This window comes from Hemiscyllium ocellatum, chromosome 14 (assembly GCF_020745735.1).
Source record: "Hemiscyllium ocellatum isolate sHemOce1 chromosome 14, sHemOce1.pat.X.cur, whole genome shotgun sequence".
NCBI lineage: Eukaryota > Metazoa > Chordata > Chondrichthyes > Orectolobiformes > Hemiscylliidae > Hemiscyllium > Hemiscyllium ocellatum.
Genome location: NC_083414.1, coordinates 66695465 through 66718122, shown reverse-complemented (window position 1 = coordinate 66718122; position 22658 = coordinate 66695465). Strand labels below are relative to the sequence as shown.

The 22658-nt window shown below is 41.8% G+C and overlaps 1 protein-coding gene across 3 annotated transcripts in view; it reads right to left on the bottom strand.

The window, feature by feature from the left end:
* Window positions 1–22658, bottom strand: part of rad54l2 (RAD54 like 2) — a 128232-nt gene that overhangs the window by 26797 nt on the left and 78777 nt on the right. For 2 of the 3 annotated variants that reach the window (XM_060835757.1, XM_060835756.1), the window contains 9 exons: window positions 22042–22271; window positions 18010–18192; window positions 17075–17208; window positions 16061–16257; window positions 14977–15319; window positions 13882–14059; window positions 10590–10838; window positions 9334–9452; window positions 5711–5826 (listed from right to left, as the gene is read on the bottom strand). In XM_060835757.1, coding sequence (XP_060691740.1) covers window positions 5711–5826; window positions 9334–9452; window positions 10590–10838; window positions 13882–14059; window positions 14977–15319; window positions 16061–16257; window positions 17075–17208; window positions 18010–18192; window positions 22042–22271 — 1749 coding nt within the window. The remainder of the gene's footprint in view (window positions 1–5710; window positions 5827–9333; window positions 9453–10589; window positions 10839–13881; window positions 14060–14976; window positions 15320–16060; window positions 16258–17074; window positions 17209–18009; window positions 18193–22041; window positions 22272–22658) is intronic. The other variant, XM_060835758.1, reaches the window with a different exon arrangement.

Below are 22658 nucleotides of genomic sequence, written 5' to 3'. Positions count from 1 at the left end.
GAACTGATTATATTCTTATCTAATTGGAGCCAAGATATCACTTGCAATGGCTTCATTTCTTCCTCCCACTATTATTTCTGATTGTCCACAAAGACCAACTTTGGCCCTCTCCTAGTTCTCATCCACATGCTACCCCTTGATGACAGAGACATAGTAATACAGTACTGAAAAAGATCTTTCAGTCCAACCAGTCCATGCCAAAGACAATCCCAAATTAAACTAGTCCCACCTGTCCATTCCTGGGCCATATCTCACCAAAATTTCTTATTGATATACTTTACCACGTGTCTTTCAAACATTGTAACTGTGCCTGCATTTACGACTTTCTAAGTTCATTCCACGTGAACCAACCTCTGAAAAAGATTTCCTTTATGTCTTTTTACATTTTTTTCTCTTTTCACCTTAAACCATTCACCCTAGACTTGAAATGCCCCATCCTAGGGAAAAAACACCTACCATTAACCCTATCTACACTCTTCATAAATTTATAAACCTTCAGTGAAAAAACTCCCAGCCTATCCAGCCTTTTTTTTATAACTCAAATCTTGCATACCCGGCAACATGTGGTTAATCTCTTCTGAACTCTCTCGAGCTTAATAACATTCTTTCTATAACAGGGCGACCACAACTGGACACAATACTGCAGAAGAGGTCTCACCAATGTCCTGTACTACCACAATATGACTTGCCAATTCCTACACTCAAAGGACTGAGCACTGAAGGCAAGCATGCTAAACGCTCTTTTTAACCACTATCTATATGTGATGCAAACTTCAAAGAATTATACACCTGAACTTCCAAGTCCCTCTCTCTTCTACAACATTACCAAGGACCTGTTTGTAGGTGCAATAACTCACATTTATCCAAACTGAACTCCATCTGCCATTTTTCAGCTACTAGATCAAGATTCCTTTATAGTCTTAGAAAACCATCTTCACTGTCTACTATGCCACCAATTTTAGTGTTGTCCGCAAACTCACTCACCATGTCTTCTAAATTCTCATAAATGACAAACAAAAGAGGGCCCAGAACTGACCCTTGTGGAACATTGTTGGTGACAGGCCTCCAGTCAGAAAAGCAAACGTCAACAACCACTCTGTCTCCTGCTATGAAGTCAATTATGTACCCAACTGGCAAGCTCACCCTGAATCCTCTCACCTGCCCCTAGTTTCCAACTTCTAGGGGAATAAAAACTACGTCATTCACCTCATCTATGCCCCTCATGATTTCATAAACCTCAATAAGGTCACTCAACCTCCTACGCTCTAGTGAAAAAAATTCCATTATGGTACGCTTTCCTTTATTGGTCAGAGTATTGAGTACAGGAGTTGGGAGGTCATGTTGCGGCTGTACAGGACATTGGTTAGGCCACTTTTAGAATATTGCGTGCAATTCTGATCTCCTTCCTATCAGATGGATGTTGTGAAACTTGAAACTGTTCAGAAAAGATTTACAAGGATGTTGCCAGGGTTGGAGGATCTGAGCTATAGGGAGGTTGAATAGGCTGGGGCTGTTTTGCTGGAGCGTCGGAGGCTGAGGGGTGACCTTATAGAGGTTTATACAATCATGAGGAGCATGGCTAGGATAAATAGACAAAGTCTTTTCCCTGGGATCGGGGAGTCCAGAACTAGAGGGCACAAGTTTAGGATGAGAGGGGAAAGATGTAAAAGAGACCTAAGGGGTAACGTCTTCACACAGAGGGTGGTACATACATGGAATGGGCTACCAGAGGAAGTGGTGGAGGCTGGTACAATTGCAACATTTAAGAGGCATTTGGATGGGTACATGAATAGGAAGGGTTTGGAGGGATATGGGCCGGGTGCTGACAGGTGGGACTAGATTGGGTTGGGATATCTGGTTGGCATGGACGGGCTGCACTGAACGGTCTGTTTCCGTGATGAACATCTCTATTTCAGTCTATTTTTATATCAAATCCTCTATACCTGGCAAAATCCTAGTAAATCTTTTCTGATGCCTCTCCAGCTTAATAATATCCTTCCTATAACAGGGTGACCAGTACTCCAGAAGAGGCCTCACCAACATCCTGTACAACCTCAACATGATGTCTCAACTGCTATATTCAAAGATCTGAGCAAAGAAGGCAAGCGTGCTAAATGCCTTTTTAACCACCTTGTCTACCTGTGACACAAATTTCAAGGAATTATGTACCTTAACTTTAATCAGGCCAGACGCCCTCAAAATATTTTAAGAAGATAGCCTAGACCCTAACTTTTTCTTATTTTAAAGGCAGATGTGAAGTGGATATCCCAGGTGTGGTGCAGCTGGTCAAACCACTTGGCTTTAAGCAAAACAGAATTTATTTAAACACTATAGTTGAAACATGAACAAAAGAAAACCAAATTTAGAAAAACTTAACTACTGGAAAAACTTAGCTGACTAGATACAGTAAATATTACTAATTAATTGCTCCAATACAGTAATATCTTAAACACACCCCTTGGTAAAAGGGTAAATTCAAATACAGATTCTTACAGGCAGGAGGGAACAACATCCAAAGAGATTTCAAAAGAAGGTCAGAGGAGTTCTTTACTGAAGCTTGCAGCTTCCCTGGAGACGCTCATCTAATGACTGCTACAGATAAAACAAGCTAGAAGGAACTTGAACCAGAACTGGCCACTCCCTTTCCATTGTTAAACTAGCCTCTTCCCAGATCCTTCGGCACCTCTGCCTTTATCACCTCTCTTGAAAAAAAATCAAGGACAAAATAACCTTGTTAAAATAACCTTCAGCAGCATGGTGCTCAGTGGTTGGCACTGCTGCCTTACAACGCCAGGGACCAGATTCGGTCCCCGCCTTGGGTGACCGTCTGTGTGGAGTTTGCACATTCTCCCAGTGTCTGCATGGGTTTTCTTTGGGTGCTCTGGTTTCCTCCCTCAATCCAAAGGTGAATTGGCTGTGCTAGACTGCTCACCGTGCATTAGTCCAAGGGTAAATATAGGGTAGGGGAATGGGTCTGGGTGGGTTACTTTTCAGAGGGTCGGTGTGGACTCATTGGGCAGAAGGGCCTATTTCCACACTGTAGGGAATCTAATCGAAGTGACAGTATCATCATAACCTCTAGGTCTCTCTGTTCTACAATACCCATCCAGGGACCTACCATTGATTATATAAGTCCTGTCTTGGGTTTCGTTCACCAAAATGCAATACATCTGAAAGCACAATGTTAGTTTTCAAATGTACACAGCCAACACTAATCTCTTATTCAAGAAGGGCTGCAAAGAGAAACCTGGGAACTATAGACCAGTAAGCTTCACATCTGTGGTAGGTAAGTTACTTGAGAAAATTCTGAGGGATAAGACATATATGCATTGGAAAGACAGAGTTTGACTAGGAGTAGTCAAAATGGCTTTACGCGTGGGAGATCACGCTTCACAAACTTGTCAGAATTCGTTGATGAAGTAACCAGGAAGGTTGACGACGGAAGGGCAGTAGATATAGTCTATACAGATTTTAGTAAGGCCTTTGATAAGGTTTCACATGGTAGGCTGCTCTGGAAGGTTAGATTGCATCAAATCCAAGGGTAGCTGGTAAATTGGATACACAATTGGCTTGATGGTAGGAAGCGGAGGTATTAGTGGAAGGATGCTCGTTATACTGGAGGCCTGTAACTAGTGATGCACCTCAGGGTCAGTGCTGGGACCATTGCTGTTTGTTATCTAGATCAATGATTTGGACAAGAATGTACAAGATATGATTAGTAAGTTTGCAGATGATACTAAAATAGGTGGTATTGTGGATAGTGAGAAACAGTATCAAAAATTGCAGCAGTACTTCAGTTTCTTTCCCAGGGTTGGGGAATCAAGGACTAGAGGACATCAGTTTAAGGTTAGAGGGGGAAGAATAGAAGAGAACCTGAGGGGGCAACATTTTTACACAGAAGTTGGTACGCATGTGGAATGAGCTGCCAGTGGAAGTGGTTGAAGTGGGCACGTTAACAACATTTAAAAGGCATTTGGACAACCACATGGACAGAAAAGGTTTGGAAGGATATAGGCCAAATAAAATGGAGTTAGCGTTGTTGGACATTTTGGTCGATACGGACTAGCTTGGGGCCTGTGTCCGTGCTATCGGACTCAATGACCTTCATCAGCTGGGGAAGTGGGTCAAAAGATGGCAAATGGAGTTTAATATAGATAAGTTTGAGGCGTGGCATTTTGGAAAGTCAAATCAAGGTAGGAGTTTCATGGTGAATGGTAGGACATTAAGGATTGTAGAAGAACAGAGGTAATTTGGAGTTCAGGTGCACAGTTCTCTGAATATTGAGTCACAGATAGACAGGGCAGTGAAGGAGGCTTTTGGCACAACAGTCAGAGCACTGAGTATAGATGTTGTGAAGTCATATTGTAGTTATATAGGACATTGGTGAGGCTGCACTTGGAGTACGGTGTTCAGTTTTGGTCATGTTGCTATAGGAAGGATGTTATTAAATTGGAAAGAGTGCAGAAGAAATCTATAAGGGTCTTGCCAGGACACAAACGGTCTGAGTTATAGGGAGAGGTTGGACAAGCTAGGAACCTAGGACATGGAGGGAGGATCTTATAGAAGTGCATAAGATCATGAGGGGCATGGATAGGGTGAATGCACGCAATTGTTTTCTCAGGGTTGGGGAATCAAGGACTAGGGGACATCGTTTTCCAGCGAGGGAAATAATAAAAGGGAAACTGAGGAACAACGTTTTTTTTTAACAGAGTGGTACAAATTTGGAATGTCATGCCAACCACAGTAGTTGAGGCAGGTACATTAACACCATTTAAATGGCACTTGGGCAAATACATGAATAGGAAAGATTCAGAAGAATGTAGGCCAAGTGCAGAGAAATGCAGTTAGCGTAGATGGACATTTTGGTCGGCATGGACCAGTTTGGGCCAAAGGGCCTGTCTTCTTGCTGTAGGACTCTACGACTCTGTTATTTTCACTGCTCGATTCCTCCAATGTTACTTATTAGACAATACTTATCTGCTATTCAGTGCTGGATAAACAGAAATATCTTCCAATTTAACACTGAAAAGACTGAAGCCATTGCTCTGTGTCCATCGTGATTTCAAATCACTCCATGGCCTTGCTCTTCCCTATCTTCATTCTCCTTCCTAATCTCATAACCTCGTCATATCTGCACTCACCTAATAATTCTGGCTTCACATGTTCTGAATGGTGAATGCACATATCCACTAGATGGCACTGTTGTCCAAAAATGATCCCGAAGATGTTAAGACTCAACTTATTATGCAAGGAGTTACTTGGTAGTACAGTGGTGACACTTCGGTTCTTGTGATCTTGCATTCTAAGAAAATCAACTAATGGGGCTGGAATCACGTTATAGCCAATGCAGGCAACAAAGTTCGCTTTCTACAAATAACGGTCTAAATTCTTCAATCGTTTTAAACCTAATTCACGATGAAGAGACACGTGTTATAGCAGAACCAACTGTACTGTACAGAACTTGCTGAAAAAAGGATATTTTAGAAACTGCTTAACCTTGCATTCACCAGGACAGCTTGTCAAATTAACAAAGTAAAGGGACACTTCTCTTGGTAATCTGAAACTCTTCCAAGTCTTCCTGACAAACGCAAGATGGAAAGTTTGAACAAAATGAATCCTTTATCAGCAATACTCAAATATCCATGACCTTAAGTCTTTTACCCTTTGATTTCAATTACAGAGATTGTTGCGTTGTCCCACCAATGCTTACGGTAATAGGTAACATTTCGGATCCATGGTTGTGGAGGTTCCTCAGAGCCTGTTTTTGTTGGCATCGTTTTCTTTCCGAGAAATTCCTCAATGACTGAGAGCGTAGAAAGGCTCTGGCTGCAGTACAGAGGGTAAAAAGAATATCAGACAAGAGTAGTGAATACTTCATGAGACAAAAACGCAAGATCACCATAACGACCAATGCCTTCAATGTCAAACTTCCACTTAAACAATCATAATCTGGGAGGAAAACAAAGCAGCATACTTGCTACATTTTTTACAGAAAAATGATACCAATGCTTTATCCAATAACTATTCATATTGCCCATGACACTTCTCTTGTAATACACTTAACTAATTCCTTCAAATTACTGTCAGCACTGACAGAACTGTCCTCTTACAGTATTGCAAGTTGTTCTATATTGACATTCTGAACGCAGTAGTCATCCTGTTCTATAGTGATACTCATGCAGCAGACCCAGTAATGTGCTGCCTTGTTCTACTGCCATAGATCTGAAGAAGGGCTCATGCCCAAAACGTCGATTCTCCTGCTCCTTGGATGCTGCCTGACCTGCTGCGCTTTTCCAGCAACACGTTTTCAGCTGCCATAGACCTGTGCCTTGTACTGACAGATCTCCATCCACCCCACCCTCCGTAGCTAGTGCACCTCAGTCTGCACTGTTCAAATCAGCCTGTCTAGACCCCTGTAAGAGATCATCCATATCTTGTTTGGTTAGTCATACGCAGTTGGAAACATTGAAAGTTGCTAATTTTTAGTCTCAGGATTAAGCTCTCCTGCAAGCTGAAATGAAGGTAGGTAAAACAAAGGAGGAAAATTAAGTTAGTTAAAATGGGAATGATTCTAAGGGTTAAATTTTTAAGCAGCTTTACTCCAGGACTCAGGTATAAAAATAAGCCAGTCAGAGCTAATTGACAGCTTGCCTCAAATGACTAAGATCAGAACTGGTGAAGTGTGTCAATCTGCTTCAAGAGTGCCTCCATCCAACATCCACATACCTGTCCTTTCTAACAGAAATTACTGAACCGAGAAGAGGGCTAAGTACCCTGGCTGATCTTCCCTCCTTCACCTCTACAGAAGCTTACACCCAATCAATAACTTTAGGGCAGCATTCTACAACTTTTGTGGTGTGAGAAACATTATCAAAATGGGAGGAGTATTTGCCCACTGGTGAACTGGGATTGGTTGTACTCAAGAGTAAAATATTACCAATGAATGTCATACCAATGCCCTTGTCAGAGTCAATCTATCTTAAATTCCCCAACCTAAACCACAGAGAAGTCCCCACACTGTCACTAGTCAGATACAAGGCTGGATTGCATTGATAAACAATGTGTAAAACATACCCCTACACCTCACTCACCTCAACCCCACGATCTACAAGTTTGCTGACGACATCACCGTTGTAGGCCGGATCTCAAACAATGAGATGACAGAACACAGGAAAGAGACAGTGTACTTGACAGCATGGTGTAACGATAACAATCTCTGCCTCAGCCGCAACAAAACAAAACAGCTGATCATTGACTTCAGGAAGGAAGAGGACTTGCCCCAGTCTACATCAATGGTGCTGAGGTGGTTGTGATCAAGTGTCAAGTTTCTCAGATTGATGATCACCAACAACCTGCTCTGCTCCACCTACATCGATGTGAGGGTCAAAAACACACAGCGCCTCTGCTTCCACAGGAGGCTAAGGAAATTTGGCACAACCGTAAAGACTCTTACCAATTTTTATTGATGCATCCTATCCAGATGCATCATGGCTTGGTATGGTAACTGCTCTCCCCAACACCGTAAGAAACTACAGAGAGTCACAAACATAGCCCAGTCCATCATGTAAGCAGCCAGTTGTCTTATGAAGTCAACTAACATAATCAAGGATTCCTCCCACCTCAGTTATAATCTCTTCCAACCTTTTCCTTCAGGCAGAAAGTACAAAAACTTAAACAGACATACCAACAGATTAAGAACAACTTCTTCCCCACTTGTTAGATTTCTGAATGGACCTTTCAAATTTTAAATTTAATGTTGATTTCAGTCTTTATGAACCTTCTCTACAACCGTAACATTGTAGAATAAAATTGAATATGCTTCATTGCCATGTGTATTCCAGCATGAAAGTACAGCACTACAGTGAAGAGTTTCACAATGGCTGCCTTTAATGGCGTCATCTTTGGTACAATTACCCAGGTACAAATCTTGAACAGAAAACAGGAAATAGAAGGAAAAGTAGTGGCATTACTTCACGTCTAAAAGAAGTTGGAAGAAAGGTAGATATAACATAGTTAGATGCTTGGCATTACAGCCCGGCAAAGACTTTCCAATAGCAGCAGCTCAGCACATGGTCAGATCACACGGGCCAGGGCCTAGTCCCGCTGTTCTCTCAGACTCCAGTCTGACATTCCACTGCAACAAGGTAAGTTGTGCCACCCGGGACTCAGGGGCTCGGCCCACCCCATCCCAGGACACAGGAATTCACCCCACCAGTCTTGGACTTGGGGTTGCCCCCACACCATGCTGCTCTGGGACCCAGTGCTTCCCCCATCCCGCACCGCTCTGGGACTGCTTCCCTGCGCACTGCTCCAGGACTACTCAAAAAAAAAAGAGGAAAAAGAGAAACTCTGGGTGGAGCAGAGAAGCTCTGGGCGGACCGCCTTACTCTGCTGCCATCTTGACGGAAGTTGCACTCCTTGCTCTAATACTCCTATGCACTTTGTATGGTATGATCTGCCTGTATTGCACGCAAAATAGAAATTTTTACTGTACCTAGGCACATACAATAAGAAACCAAATCAAAATTACCAACTTAGCTTGGGATGGGTCCCTGCTTGCATCCTCAATCCAATCAGCCAAGATACAGTTACTATTAGATTAGATTACTTACAGTGTGGAAACAGGCCCTTTGGCCTAACAAGTCCACACCGACCCGCCAAAGCGCGACCCATCCAGACCCATTCCCCTACATTTACCCCTTCACCTAACACTACAGGCAATTTAGCATGGCCAATTCACCTAACCTGCACATTTTTGGATTGTGGGAGGAAACTGAGGCACCCCGAGGAAACCCACGCAGACACGGAGTGAATGTGCAACCCCCACATAGTGAGTCGCCTGAGGTGGGGATTGAACCCAGGTCTCTGGCGCTGTGAGGTAGCACTGCTAATATTCCTGAGAGTTAACATTTAACAATGCAGAGCTAGAGATCAGTAAAATCTCATGTTGCATCTCCAGGTTTGTTGAATTATCACATCTCAATAAGTGGTTAGAATAACGCAACAGCTGGGCTCTTCAACACCAGAGGAAAAGGGGTCAAAACATCACAGCCACATAGTTATACAGTGTGCTAGGGAGTGAGCATGTGCATCTATTGGACAAGGGCCAGACCAGGCTAAGCAGTGATATTTCCCTCACTGTCAAAATAATCTCCAACTGTTTTGTGTCGAGAATCAAACATAAGCAGTGGGCACATGGCAAGGTACCCAGTGAGTTCCTGTGGAACCATATTTGTGTTAGCATCTTCCAGAGGAAACCAAACAAAAGCTGTTCTCGGGAACTTCTAACTGACACTTGCTTTTCCTATATTATTCTCCTTAATGCTCTCTTACCTAAACACAAGGATCTTGTCCCCATGTTTCAGGGTCTCTTCTATCAGCTCAAACAGCAGGACCATTTTTGCAGAGTTCTCTAGCAAGCCAGGTTGGTAGTTTGCCAAAACATCCTTAGCCTAAGGAGAGAACAGTCAAATTAATTCATCTGTTAGTCTTTAAAAGATCACATCGTGTTTTACACAGAGGGAACATAATGAGCAAAGTAAATAGGCAGCTAGCTGAGGCTATTATTGGAATAAGGCCCACAGTGCTACTTGGGATCGGAGGAGAAAGGCTCCAAGAAAGTGACACGCCACTGTATTTCTGCAACAAAATCCAATTCATGAATAAAGGCAAAGACAGACAGTGCTGCTTATCCCTTTCTCCGTGAACTCACTCTGATACGTGAAAGATTGCTGTGGCCCCAGACCTGTGACAATACCTCCTTTTTCACAGGACTTTCCAGACAGAAATCAGGCTTCGAGGACTGGCCATTAGAGCGTGCCCTCTATTAAAGTTACTGAGGATTTAAATTGGGCGTGCAACTGTCAGCAGTCAGAGCTCCAATACAGCCATTGCTGCCTTACAGTTCATGACCTCAAAATTTCAGTTCACAACCTTGTTGTGGGGGTCCCTGTTGTGGAAACCTTGGACATTTCACCCCACCCAGAGATTGAATCGGGGGATATTAAGGAATAATACGAAGCAGTTCCAAGGAGTCCTCAGAAGCCAAGAGCAGAATGGAAGGGACATAACAGTTCATTGCAATAGAAACATACCGAACAATAGAGACAAGATAAAATTAGATTACTTACAGTGTGGAAACAGGCCCCTCAGCCCAACAAATCCACCCCGACCCTCCGAAGAGCAACCCATTTCCCTGCACCTAACACTACGGGCAAATTTAGCATGGCTAATTCACCTAACCTGCACATCTTTGGACTGTGGGAGGAAACCGGTGCACCCAGAGGAAACCCACGCAGACACGGGAAGAATGTGCAAACTCCACACAGACATTTGCCCGAGATGGGAACTGAACCCGGGTCTCTGGCACTGTGAGGCAGCAGTGCTAACCACTGTGCTACCGTGCCGCCCATAAATTATACTGAATGCAACAGAGGACCTAAGACAGTTGTGGGATTGGTGTAGTCCATAAATAATCTCCCTCACATAGAAGAAACAGTATTCTATTAGTGATAGTTGCCTGCAACTAAAATATCCAGCTTCCAAAAGCCACAATGCAAACAAGAGAAAGGTAGTAGTATGGCACTTACCCACTCATAGGTAATGACCTGGTTAGTTTTGTCTTGGAAATGGTTGAAGCCAACATTCTGGGTGAATTTGCTGTTTGCTGAATCTATGGTGGTTGATGCACTTTCCGTTTTCCTCTTGCCCCCAACTGGCAGAGCACGTGCATTTGGCGCGCCTGTGTTAAGATCATTTACCTCAAGATCTAAATCTGGGTCATTGGCTAAGTTCTCTTTCTGCAAAGCCTCATAAAGTACATCTGGATGGTTCCAGATCTGGTAAAAGATGGAAAAAAAATCAACAACGACCAGTCAATATTACCACTTGTCACATCCGCCAACCTTAACAGACTCCTGATGAAGGGCTTTTGCTCCTCTGATGCTGGTTGACCTGCTGTGCTTTTCCAGCACCACACTCTCGACTCTAATCTCCAGCATCTGCAGTCCTCAAAGCAGCCATAAACAGAGGTAAGCCCTACAACCAATACAGTATTATTGCAGTGACACTTATTGCATGTTATGGGTGACAGTCATAATATGACACACTAAGTTTCTGAAGCCACAACCTTTTTACTCATTGAGCCAAGACTGCAGGAGAGGAATGTGTTTGTGTCCAACCCTGAGTAATCATCCTTCAAATGAGACATTAAGCAGATATGGCTGTTTCTATGATTACATTCCTGAATTCTCCAAGGAAAATTAGGAAATTCCCCTTCTGACAACGCAGCGTTTCCTCAGACTCAAACTATTATCAGATTACGATCTGAACTTACTTTCCTATTAAAGTCCATCTTTTTCTGCACCTTCCTCTGTAGCTGTAACATTATATTCTGCATTCTGTTCTCTGACCCTGAGGGAGTTATGGAAGGTATGATTGCCTGGATAGCACACCTTTCACCGTGTCTCAGTACCCGACAAAAATAATAAATGAAAGACATGAGAATGCAGTTAATTAAGCATTACACTGTGTACCTTCTTAAAGGACAGTATTCTTACACCCTCTATAAAGAATATCCCAAGCAGTTAAGAATGTATTAGGCTGCCAGTGATGTGGGGTTTGTCAGTGACAAACTGACTGCTGTTCAGCCCAACCTGCCCCAGGAGACAATTCACCTCCTTTTGATTAGAGGACAGCCATTAAAACAGCCCCAGTAGACAGACCACTGAATGCAGCTCATAATTGCAACAAAAGTAAGCTGAGGAGAACTACTTCAACTAATAGTCTGCAGGAAATCTCTGTCAGTGCAGATGAAGGATAGAGTCAACAGTTACCCAACATGTCTCGCATACAAACAATGTGCTGAGGCATTTCACAGCGGGTTTCAGATGATTTGCAAATAAGAAAAGGCTTGTCAAGAAATACTGCATGAATGATAGAATGGTCACGATGCAGAAAAGCCACTTAGCCCATTGTGTCCATGCTGGCTTTAAGCAAGAGCTAATCAGTTAGCCCAATCCCTCGCCCTTTTCCCATTTTGCTGTAAAGTTTCTCCGCAGGTGCCTAGTCAAATCCCTTGGAAGTCCCAATTGCATCCACCTCAGTTCTTAAAGTATCCAGATCCTAAACACTCATCACATTAAAAAATATATATTTTTAAAATATCACTATTCCCTCTCTTGCTAATTACCTTAAACTGTTGTCCTCTGGGTCATGATCCTTTTGCCAATTGGAACAATTGATCTAGATATCTTGATATCTCTCAACCTCTGGCACTTCTTTCAGACCTCCTCTCAATCTTTACCTCTCTCAGTTTCTATAATCAACCTGCATAACTGAAGCCCCTGATCCAGAATCGTTTTGTCAGTCTTTTCTGCAGTTCCTTAGGCCTTTACATTCTTCCAGAAGTACAGGATCAAAAATTGGACAGAATACTTCAGTTGAGCTCTCAGTGATCATGTTAAAAGCTTTGATTTTGCATCCTATACTCAATTCATAAAAGCCCTAAGTCCCACTTGGAGCCATTTTTAGCCACTTACTCAACCTGCTCTGCCACGTTCAACGATTGAAGGGATAACCAAGTCTCTCCGCCCCCTTAAATTGTGTCGCTTAATTTTTTTTATTGGCCCTTATCCTTTTTAAGTGAACATCAAAATGGTTTGAGGAATCCGGTCAATTTCCCAACCCAGTAAATTCCATTTGTTTCCACCCACCCTTCTTTAATTTTAAGTCAATCTCAAACTCAAAGCCATTGCTTCTTTGAGGCACCTGGATTCTCTCTACTACAGTTAATTATTTTCTTGGTCGTTACTTTTTACTGCGTTTCTGCATTCATTCAGTTTGCTCAGTGGCTTTCCAGGTCTTTCCATGAATTCAATCTAACCGTCTTCTTCCTTTCTCAGTCTATTTCCTTTCCCTATCTCACATTTAGTTGATTTCTCATTTCAGTCATCTCGACCCTTCCAATTTAAATGTTTAGTTTTACCTGTCAATTTAACACCAATTTTCATCACAACAGACTTATTTAGTTTATGATAATCAGGAAACAATAATAATGTAAAGTCTCAGCTCTGTGAATATTTAATAAGATCTTCAGAAATAGGAATAGGAGTAGACCAAGTCTAAGTTAGGTCACTGAGCTGGAAGGTTTGTTTTCAGACGTTTCGTCACTATACTAGGTAACATCATCAGAGAGAGTCTCTGGTGAAGCGCTGGTGATGTGTCCCACCTATCTATTTATAGGACTTGGGTTCTTCAGGTGGATGATGTCACTTCCGTTTTTTTCCCCAAGGGAAGGCAGATAGGAATGACCAAACGTCTGAAAACAAACCTTCAAGCTCAGCGAGCTAACTTACCATCAACCTGAACTATAAATCTTCTCAAAAAATATAGGAGTAGGCTGTTCATCCCTTCTCTGCTATTCAACAGGATCTTGGCTGATCGAACATTTCTCACACACACTTTCCCGCTTTTTCTCCATAACCGTAGATTCCCGATCAGTCAGGAATCAATCTCAGCCTTAACAATATAGAGGACTCTGCTACCAAAGTACCAAAGACTCTCAACACTTAGAGAAGCAATGTTTCCTGATTTCAGTCTTAAATTAGCTCCCCTTTATTTTGAAACTATGCCCTCTGACTCTTCCAATAAGGATCACTATCAAACATCTCAGCACAGACACTCTTTCAAACAGATACAGAATAGTGATCTCAGTACTCTTTCATCAAACACTCCCCTTGAGGTAAATATACTGTACAAGCCCCAACACCGCATCAATATCAGCAATTACCGAGAAACTAGCATTGCTTAGTGACTAAACAAAGGTACAAGGCATTCCAGATTTCTATCATTCTGTACAGTTTTGAAAAGATAATGGCTTACCTTACAGCAGACACAGAATGCTTTGAGAGGATTGAGACCCAGCCAGCCACTGTTTCCAGCATCTCGGAAACGATTCATAAACTCAGTGTACAGTGATCGCTGAATTTTGGAGAGACGGACTAGCAGCACGTGTTCTTCTTTCTCAGGAAGGTGACCTCTTAAGACATCGTGACCTCGTCTGCATAACAAGTCAAATTTATCAATCCTCTGAACCAGCAGATCGTGTTAACAAAAGAAAATGAATGAGGGCAGCGAGCCTGTGAAATGTCTTACTGAACAGAATTAGAAACTTAGAGTTTTGCTAAATCTACTCTGAGACAGAAAACCAATGACTGAAGAATGATGCAGCACAGGAAAAAGGTATCAAGTAGAACTTAAAGCTCTGATTAGATTACCTACAGTGTGGAAACAGGCCCTTCGGCCCAACAAGTCCACACCTACCCACCGAAGCGCAACCCACCCATACCCCTTCACCTAACACTACGGGCAATTTAGCATGGCCAATTCACCTAACCTGCACATTTTTGGACTATGGGAGGAAACCGGAGCACCCGGAGGAAACCCACACAGACACGGGGAGAATGTGCAAACTCCACACAGTCGCCTGAGGCGGGAATTGAACCCAGGTCTCTGGTGCTGTGAGGGATCAGTGCTAACCACTGTGCCACCCACAAAAATCATCAAGATGAAACATTACCATGCTCTCCCCACACGTAATACTTGACCTGTTGTATATCCAATTTTTGTGGTGGACTTCCACAGTGATCTGTTTAAAGCTCATATTATCTGTGACTGGGGGCTGCAAAATCTTTAGCAAAGGGTCTGATGACACACAGCAGTAAACTGAATCAGATAGCAACAGACATGGCTATTTGATCCACTGTGACTGTGCCAGCTCCTTGAAACACCTAATTAGCTCAGTTTTCATGACATACACACCACACCATGTAAAAAAAGTTATCAGTGAGGTGTACACATTGCAATTCTCCCCAACTCATCTCTTCGATTCATGATGCAATGGGTAAAACTCAACTCAGTGTCCCAGATAGACCCGAGCCAGAGATTTATTCGGCCATAATTTTGCAAACCTCTCACCTTTGTACAAATCCTTCTAGCAGGCTGTGTAAAACATGGCTGCGGTACCGCATCAGGCGGACATCCTGCGGTGTGGAGTCAATACACTGTCCATTTAAGATAGGACGCTCAAACATGTTGCTGAACTCCTGCCTAGTACCAAGGAAATCGGGCCGGACAAAGTCCACCATGCACCAGTACTCCATAAGATTGTTCTGAAGTGGATACCCAGTTAGGACCACTCGCCTCCTCGAACGGATACTCTTCAAGGCCTGAGATGTACTGGCATGGCAATTCTTGATGCGGTGGCCTTCGTCACAAATGACAACGTCAGGACCTGGCCTAGCAAGTGCTTTTTCAATCCCTGAGAAACAAATTAAACTTCTCATCAAATGAAGAACAGCATAGTGTCACATCGTAAAGGATCCAGCTAATAACTATACAAAGTACCTAACTTATTGTCCTTGGCGAAGGAGCTCTTCCAATTAGAGCAGTAATATCATTAAAGATCTTCTAAGTTCATCACTGCTTTGACTCCATACCATGAGGAACAAAAACGCAATCTCTTGACTCTAAGTGAAAGCATACTTTCAACGATATGCAATTGCTATTAATAGTTTAAATTGCAAATAGCACAAGCTTGCTTTATGATATTTAAGGTAATCGTCTAATTTCTTTTATTTGGCTTGTCAGTAATTTGAGATTAGTTTGGTACTTTTCTGTGAGAATGCCAGCACTGACAATTAGGCGGACTTATCTCCACTGCTGCTGTGAACTCCTATATATCTACAGAATCATCTGAATAACGGAGGAATGGGAATTGCAGTAAATAGTTGGAGCACCAAGTACTATGCTGCAAAGAGCAAGTGAAGCAGACCACAGCATTGGTTAAAGGAATGTTAGATAAACATTTAAGTTAGCTAAAGGGCCACGGGATTACAATGGATAAATGAGAATAGTTTCAGATTGTTTGATTAGACAGCAGGTATATTTGATAGGAAGTACAGTGATGATGGTCAAAACGTCTTCCTCTTCTAGCAGTGAAGGTATCTAGAATTACTATGGTTGCGAAAGGTGTTACAAATGTCATTTATTTCATTATTACCTTTCAATAGCTCTTGTTGTCGATCTTCCTCATCTAGATCTATAATTACAGGTCCCGCTGGTTTCTTTGTTTTCTTCCTCCTCCCAGTAACAAATGACTTTTTTAACGACAGCAAACGATACATCTCATACCCCATTAACAGCACACCACCATCTGCTGACCATTCATTAATCACCTTGGCACGGGCCACAGTTGTTCTACAAAAAGAATGGGAATGTCAAATAACCTGGAACATGAGGATATTTTTACAGTGTAGTCTATCAATAGAAATGGTTGCCATGTTCTTGTCCTAACGAAGTAGCGAGATGCCAAAGGATTACTTCTAGGATTATTGCCTTTATCATGATGGCAATGTTTGGTGCGTGTATCCACTTCCTAGCAATATCCATTCACAGTGTGATATTCCTCCCTCTAGCCATTATCCTAGACTTCCTAAAACTCATTTTGGGTTACCACCCTCTCTGGCAGTCCCAATTCTTTTTGCCAGTGCATATTCAAAGTCTATTCAAATATGAGGACCATTGTAATAATTGAAGGCATTGATGCTCTCTGGACATCGTTTCCTGTTCAAAGAACTTGTATATAACATTTTAGCACAGTGTGAAAAACCTCAAAAGCACTTCACAATTAATTATTCTGAACTGCAGTGCCTTAAGTAAAGTCAGCTGCCATCATGTGTTCAGTAAGAACCCAGAAAGGGCAATCAAATATATAAATGACCAAGCATTTTTAGTAGAATTAGAGGTGTGACAGAAACGTGCACAAAAACAGACAACGTTTAGCTCTTTTTAAATGGTAAACATTCACCCGAACTGACACACGGATCAGTAACACAGCAGGGAGTGCATTTATTACCAGAACCAGAGGTGCTCTCAATTTTAATCTGTTTGGAAGTTGGTTGCAAGGTAAATGACATTTGCAACACTCTTCCCTGAATGCCCAAATTGCCCCATTTCTTTTAGGACCACAGCAGGACCTGGATATTCTCTTTTATAAACACATAACAAGACATACTTGTGTTCGTCATTTAGGATGTGAACTTTAAAACTCCTGGGCTGTATCTCCTCAGAGTTGTAATCTGCAGGAAGCGTTTCTGCGGCAGGCAGCCACATGTTAAACTCTGCCAACCAGTTCTGCAAAGTGTTCACCTGAAATCAATAAAGGCCAATGTCATCTCTGTGTACAAAGGTAAGCGAACATGTCATTAGCCCCTAATTCGACTTTCAAGTAAAGAATTTAGAAAGTTGGCAAACTGGTCGTCTGCCTTCCTGTCTGTTTAGTTACCTCATTCTTACCACTTCAGTTGGGATTAAGACACCAAACAAAACTTACAGGTAAAATAAAGTCACAGAAGGTGTGTCGGGCAGGAGGTCATTTGGCCCAGCATGTCTGCATCAGAATCCTTAGATTGTTTTACTAAAACATGAAACCCGACTCATTATAAATTATTGAAACAAAAAAAACTTCCATATCAACTCCAATATTTTTCTTAGCATACACCCCCCAACCAAAGCACTCAACTTGTGATTAAACTTTGTTAGTTCACTTTCTATTTCACTTGAAGTACTGGTTAAAACACTCTGCTCAATACCTCCTCTCTCCTGTAAAATACTTGATTCTTCAGAAACTGCAACATCCCAAACACTCAGTGAAGTTTTTTTGTATCTTTTCTTAAGCAGTACGAGGAAATACCAAGAGCACCATTGTGCAACAGCTATGTGTAGAATGTAATGATACCATCACTGATACAAAACAAAATACAGAGGAGATAAGTTTCAGGTTATTGCACTACACCTCACTGGCGTATAGACAAAGAACCCAAACCTTCATGTCCTACAGACCAATACCTATCCCAGGCATAATCTATGATTAATCTCCTCTTTCTCTTCCCTCCCAAGAGAAATGCCCTCCAGCAGCGTGAGTAATAAAATCAGAATACAAATACTGACCGGTACAATAGCAAGGACAGTGCGAGCTTCTGTGTATCGAAAGAGGACATCCACGAAGGAGACTATCTGCAAGGTCTTTCCAAGACCCATACTGTGTGCTAGGATACAGCCAAACCCACTGCTACTTTTAAATCTTTCTTGTGATTCCACGAGATTGTCATACAGGAAGCGGATTCCACCGACCTATGGATACAGAATAAGAATATTAATCAACTGACAAACATCACAAAATCCAAACATCAGCTTCACATTTTTTTTAAACTGTAACTGAATTCGACAAGAGTCTGTCACTAACAGTATATTTAATGCTTAGAAATAAGTGTGCGTTTGCTTTCTGGTGTTGCAAAGGTAAGTACAAGTGCAAAAAAAAGGAGAACAGCAAGAGCAAGTATGAAGCACGCAGGAAATGGAGTTTAAGTTTAGGAACTACCAGTGAAGCACAAACCATACTGACGTTCTCATATCTTTTTCCATATCTAGACCACAACTAACTCTTGTCCTGTGCTGCTGCAGCAGAGCCTCTTTCACGGAGGTCACAAACACAAAGGTAAATCACAATGGTCATGATCTGACCTTGCATAAAATATTTTACTTTCTTTGAGGGCTCGAGATTTTCCAAAGGGCTACTTTTGGTTTTCAGGAGCTCCCTTTTCATTCTCACTAACTTGTGATACCGTCTCAAGTAAAAACGGTGTATTTGTTTCCACGTTAGGTATTTGGATTTAGTAAAAGCAAAATTAGATGAATTCATTAGTATCATGAACAGTCATCAATCCTCTACTAAAACTAAAGTCACAATATACAAGAGAAACATTAATTTCTTACACATCATGACATTTAAATTGGTAAAACAGGCATAAACAATAATTATTTTTGCAAACTAACGAACACATACTTCATACACACAAAATCATTATCCCAAAAAACTAACAAAAATGGTGTGGTCACAGTTGATGCTTTTCTATTACTTATGTACAAAGCTGAAAGGTTTAACCAGGCAGTTCCTATCACTTATACTGCATCTCAAATTTAAATTTTAACAACTGACAGTGTGGCCACCCTTATGCTATAAATTCCACAATTGCTTGCAAGGAATTCATTACTTTAGTGGTTTCATGTTTTCAGCACAGATTTGGCATTCAGCGAAGGTGACCTGCAATAAGATGGTTAACGTCATCACCGTAGCCAATGAACAGTCCATTCAGACTCGTTTGGCCCCACCCAGCTTCCTCTGCCTCTATCACTGCATTGGGTAGAGAGTTCCCCACCAACACCTTTGCAGTGGTATTGAAGTCTCACCACATCCCTTGTCCAAAATCTTAAACCTGTGCCTCTGTACTCCTTGTATTAATAACTAAAGGGAGCAGCTCCTTGTTTAATGTAACAAACCCTCTCACAATGTTGCACACCTCAATCATCTCCCATCAATCTCCTTTACCCCAAGGACAGCAGTCCAGCTCCTCCAATCTAACCTTGCACCCAAAACCCACCTTCCCATTCCCTGTAACCATTGTGGTAAATCTCCTCTGCACTCCCTCAAAGACCCTCACATTCTTCCTAAATTTAAAAATGCATAACACAAATTTAGATAGTACAGGATGATGTGTCAATAGGTCCTGAGAATGAAGAGGTGATAAAGAAAGAATGTCAAAGCACTTTGCTGAAAGGAAGGGTATGTTCAGGCTTGCAAGTGTTCCTTGATTTCATTCTCTGGCTGTTCGCCAATGAACAAAATGTGCTCTGCTGCACTCTCTTCACATTTTTATTTATAATTTTCTGTTTAAAGTGGTTACCAAGAGAAAACCGTCAGGCAGGATGGAATTTACAAAAGTAAACTTTGCAAGAAGACTTTAAAATATGTCTTTAAAAGAAGAGCGGCACAGTAGCTGAGTGGTTAGCATTGCTGCCTCAAAGCACCCAGGACCGAGATTTGATTTCATCCACGGGTGACTGTCTGTGTGGAGTTGGCATGCTCTCCCTGCTTCTGTGAGAGTTTACTTCGGGTGCTCCACTTTCCTCCCACAGATCAAAGATGTGCAGATTAGTTGGACTGGCCATGCTAAATTGTCCCAGTTTCCAGAGACGTACAAGTTAGGTGGGTTAGCCATCATACCCCCTTGTGGAATGGGATGCACTTCAGTGGGTCAGTACAGACCTAACAGGCCAAATAGCCTCTCTTCACAACGGAGCGATTCTCTGATTCATTGCATCTGAATCAACACCACCCATTTGGGTAAAGGTCCTACTACAGGAGAATCTTTCACTGCAATTCAGGGAAATCCCCAGCAGCATATCCCCTTTCCCTGACCTGCTTAGAAAGCACACAACATAACACTTTTCAATGCACCGTGCTACACGTGACAGTAATAAATCAAATCAAAAATCTCATCTTTTCATTTTTCCAGTATGCAGATGGAGACTGCTGAATTAACTCTAAGTTCAAATAACTTTAATGGAAACTGTTCACATGAGTTCACTGGATAAAAGCAAATTACTGCAGATGCTGGAATCTCAAAACAAAAGAGAAAACGCTGGAAAATCTCAGCAGGTCTGGCAGCATCTGTGAGGAGAGAAAAGAGCTGACATTTCGACAAAGTGTCAGTCAGACTCGAAATGTCAGCTCTTTTCTCTCCTTACAGATGTTGCCAGACCTGCTGAGATTTTCCAGCATTTTCTCTTTTGAATTCACTGGATGCTTGGTCAAGATTAAATAACCTACTGCAGATACTTGAGTAATAGTCGATCTCATGTAAAAGTTGACCCCCTATCTTTGGCCAAACTACCTAGAATTTTCCACATACCTCGGGTAAAGGTTGACCCTAGCTCTTTACAGATAACAGATCAATGTTTATGAGTCAGTATTCCGGCTGTCAGGTCCTGCTCTGGCTTCCCTGGTTGTTCTGCACTTCTCCTGGACTTCCAGTCCACTGGCTGTTGTGTTCCGGTCCGGGTTTTCAGAAGTATCATAATTCATTCTTCTTTTTTCTTTATTCGTTTACAGATCAATTGGGCTTCTGCTAATGGCATGAATTTTGATGGGCATGAACTTCAGCCCCTCAAAAGTAGTATCCAAGTAATATGCGACCCCATAAATTTAACCTTAAAAAGTAGTCAAAAAGATTTGACTATTACTCGAGTACATACGGTATTTTATCAAGACCACAGTCAAGGTTCTGATCAGCTTCAGCTGGTCACAAGGTGCATTTCCCAGGAGCACAATGTCTCTCCACTTGCCCTGTGTTAGCTTCATTCATAAGGAAGCAACGTTAAATAGGAGCTGTTTTGTTTTCATTCACAAGGTTTGAATGTCACTGGCTGGGCTAGCATTTATTGCCCAGAGGGCAATTAAGAGTCAACCACATTTCGGTACATCTGGAGTCACATGTAGGCCAAACCAGGATAGGACAGCAGTTCCTTACCCTATCGGATATTCTTGAACCAGATGGATATTTCCTAACAACCAACAATGGTTTTATGGTTAGTGTAGGATTCAATTACAGATTTTCAAAACTGAATTCAAATTCAACTGAATTGAAATTTCTACCATGGTGAAATTTGAACCTGGGTCCTCAGAACATTACCTTTATTTCTGGATTAACAGTCTAGTGATAATACCACTAAGCCATCACTTCCCTCCCTGTTTTGAATGTAACATGCACTCAGTAAATTACAGAAAATGCTAAGGAATGAAAAGCTTAATAATTCAGAGATTAAAAGACAAATCTCAAACAAATCATGGATTACCATGTCCCAATGCATTGTCAAGTTAAATGAGGGCCAAGAGAGAAGGCAATAAAAATGGTACAGTCTACTAAAGCAGTACACACCCAAAAGATCAGATTCAATTTCCTTCAGTCACAGTCTCTGAAGATTAAGTTACTGAAAAGCAAAAGTCATGGCAGTGCATCATACAACATCACCCCCTGCAATACCTGGAACTGTTTCACTAACTGGAAAGAGAATTTTATAAAATACTATGCCAGGATCAAGCTGCACTCAAATCCTCAGACAAAAAGGATGAACTCCAATTACCTGGTGTGATTTGACTGCTCGTGCCAGTTGGGGTGCCAGGAAAATATCTTGCTCATTTGGCGGATGATTTATGTTGACTAGGACTCGGCCCAGATCATCTGGCTGATTCAAGGCATCGTTCACATGTGCACCACTACTCTCTTCATTCACCTCCTCCTCTTCGTTGCTGGATTCACTGTCAAGAATGTGCAGTGAATCTTCTTCCCCTGAGCTCAGCTCAATCACATCTTCTGAGGAACAGGAAAGGAAGGTGTAATGAAAAACAGAAAGGCTGCTATCACAAAATGGGAATTGCTTGTGTTTAAACAGAAATAAGGAGTGCTTATTCAATAGGTCTTTGTGCATTTGAACAAAAAAATGGTCTTTTGATTCTCAAGTAAATTGGAGCATCAATTTAAATTGCTATGGCCCAGCAAAAGTTTCCTCTGGTTTCTGAATGAGCAGTGGCTTTATTCATTGTGAATGTCTGGAATGTAGTGACCAAATAAATCCCAGTACAGAAATGAGCTTACTTCTCTGCAGGCTGTATTGTAACAAGCCTAGCAAACTTAACATTTATGGCTAGAATTCTGGTTTTACAACACTCAGGTGTACAATAGTATGCTGCAGTTCTTCAG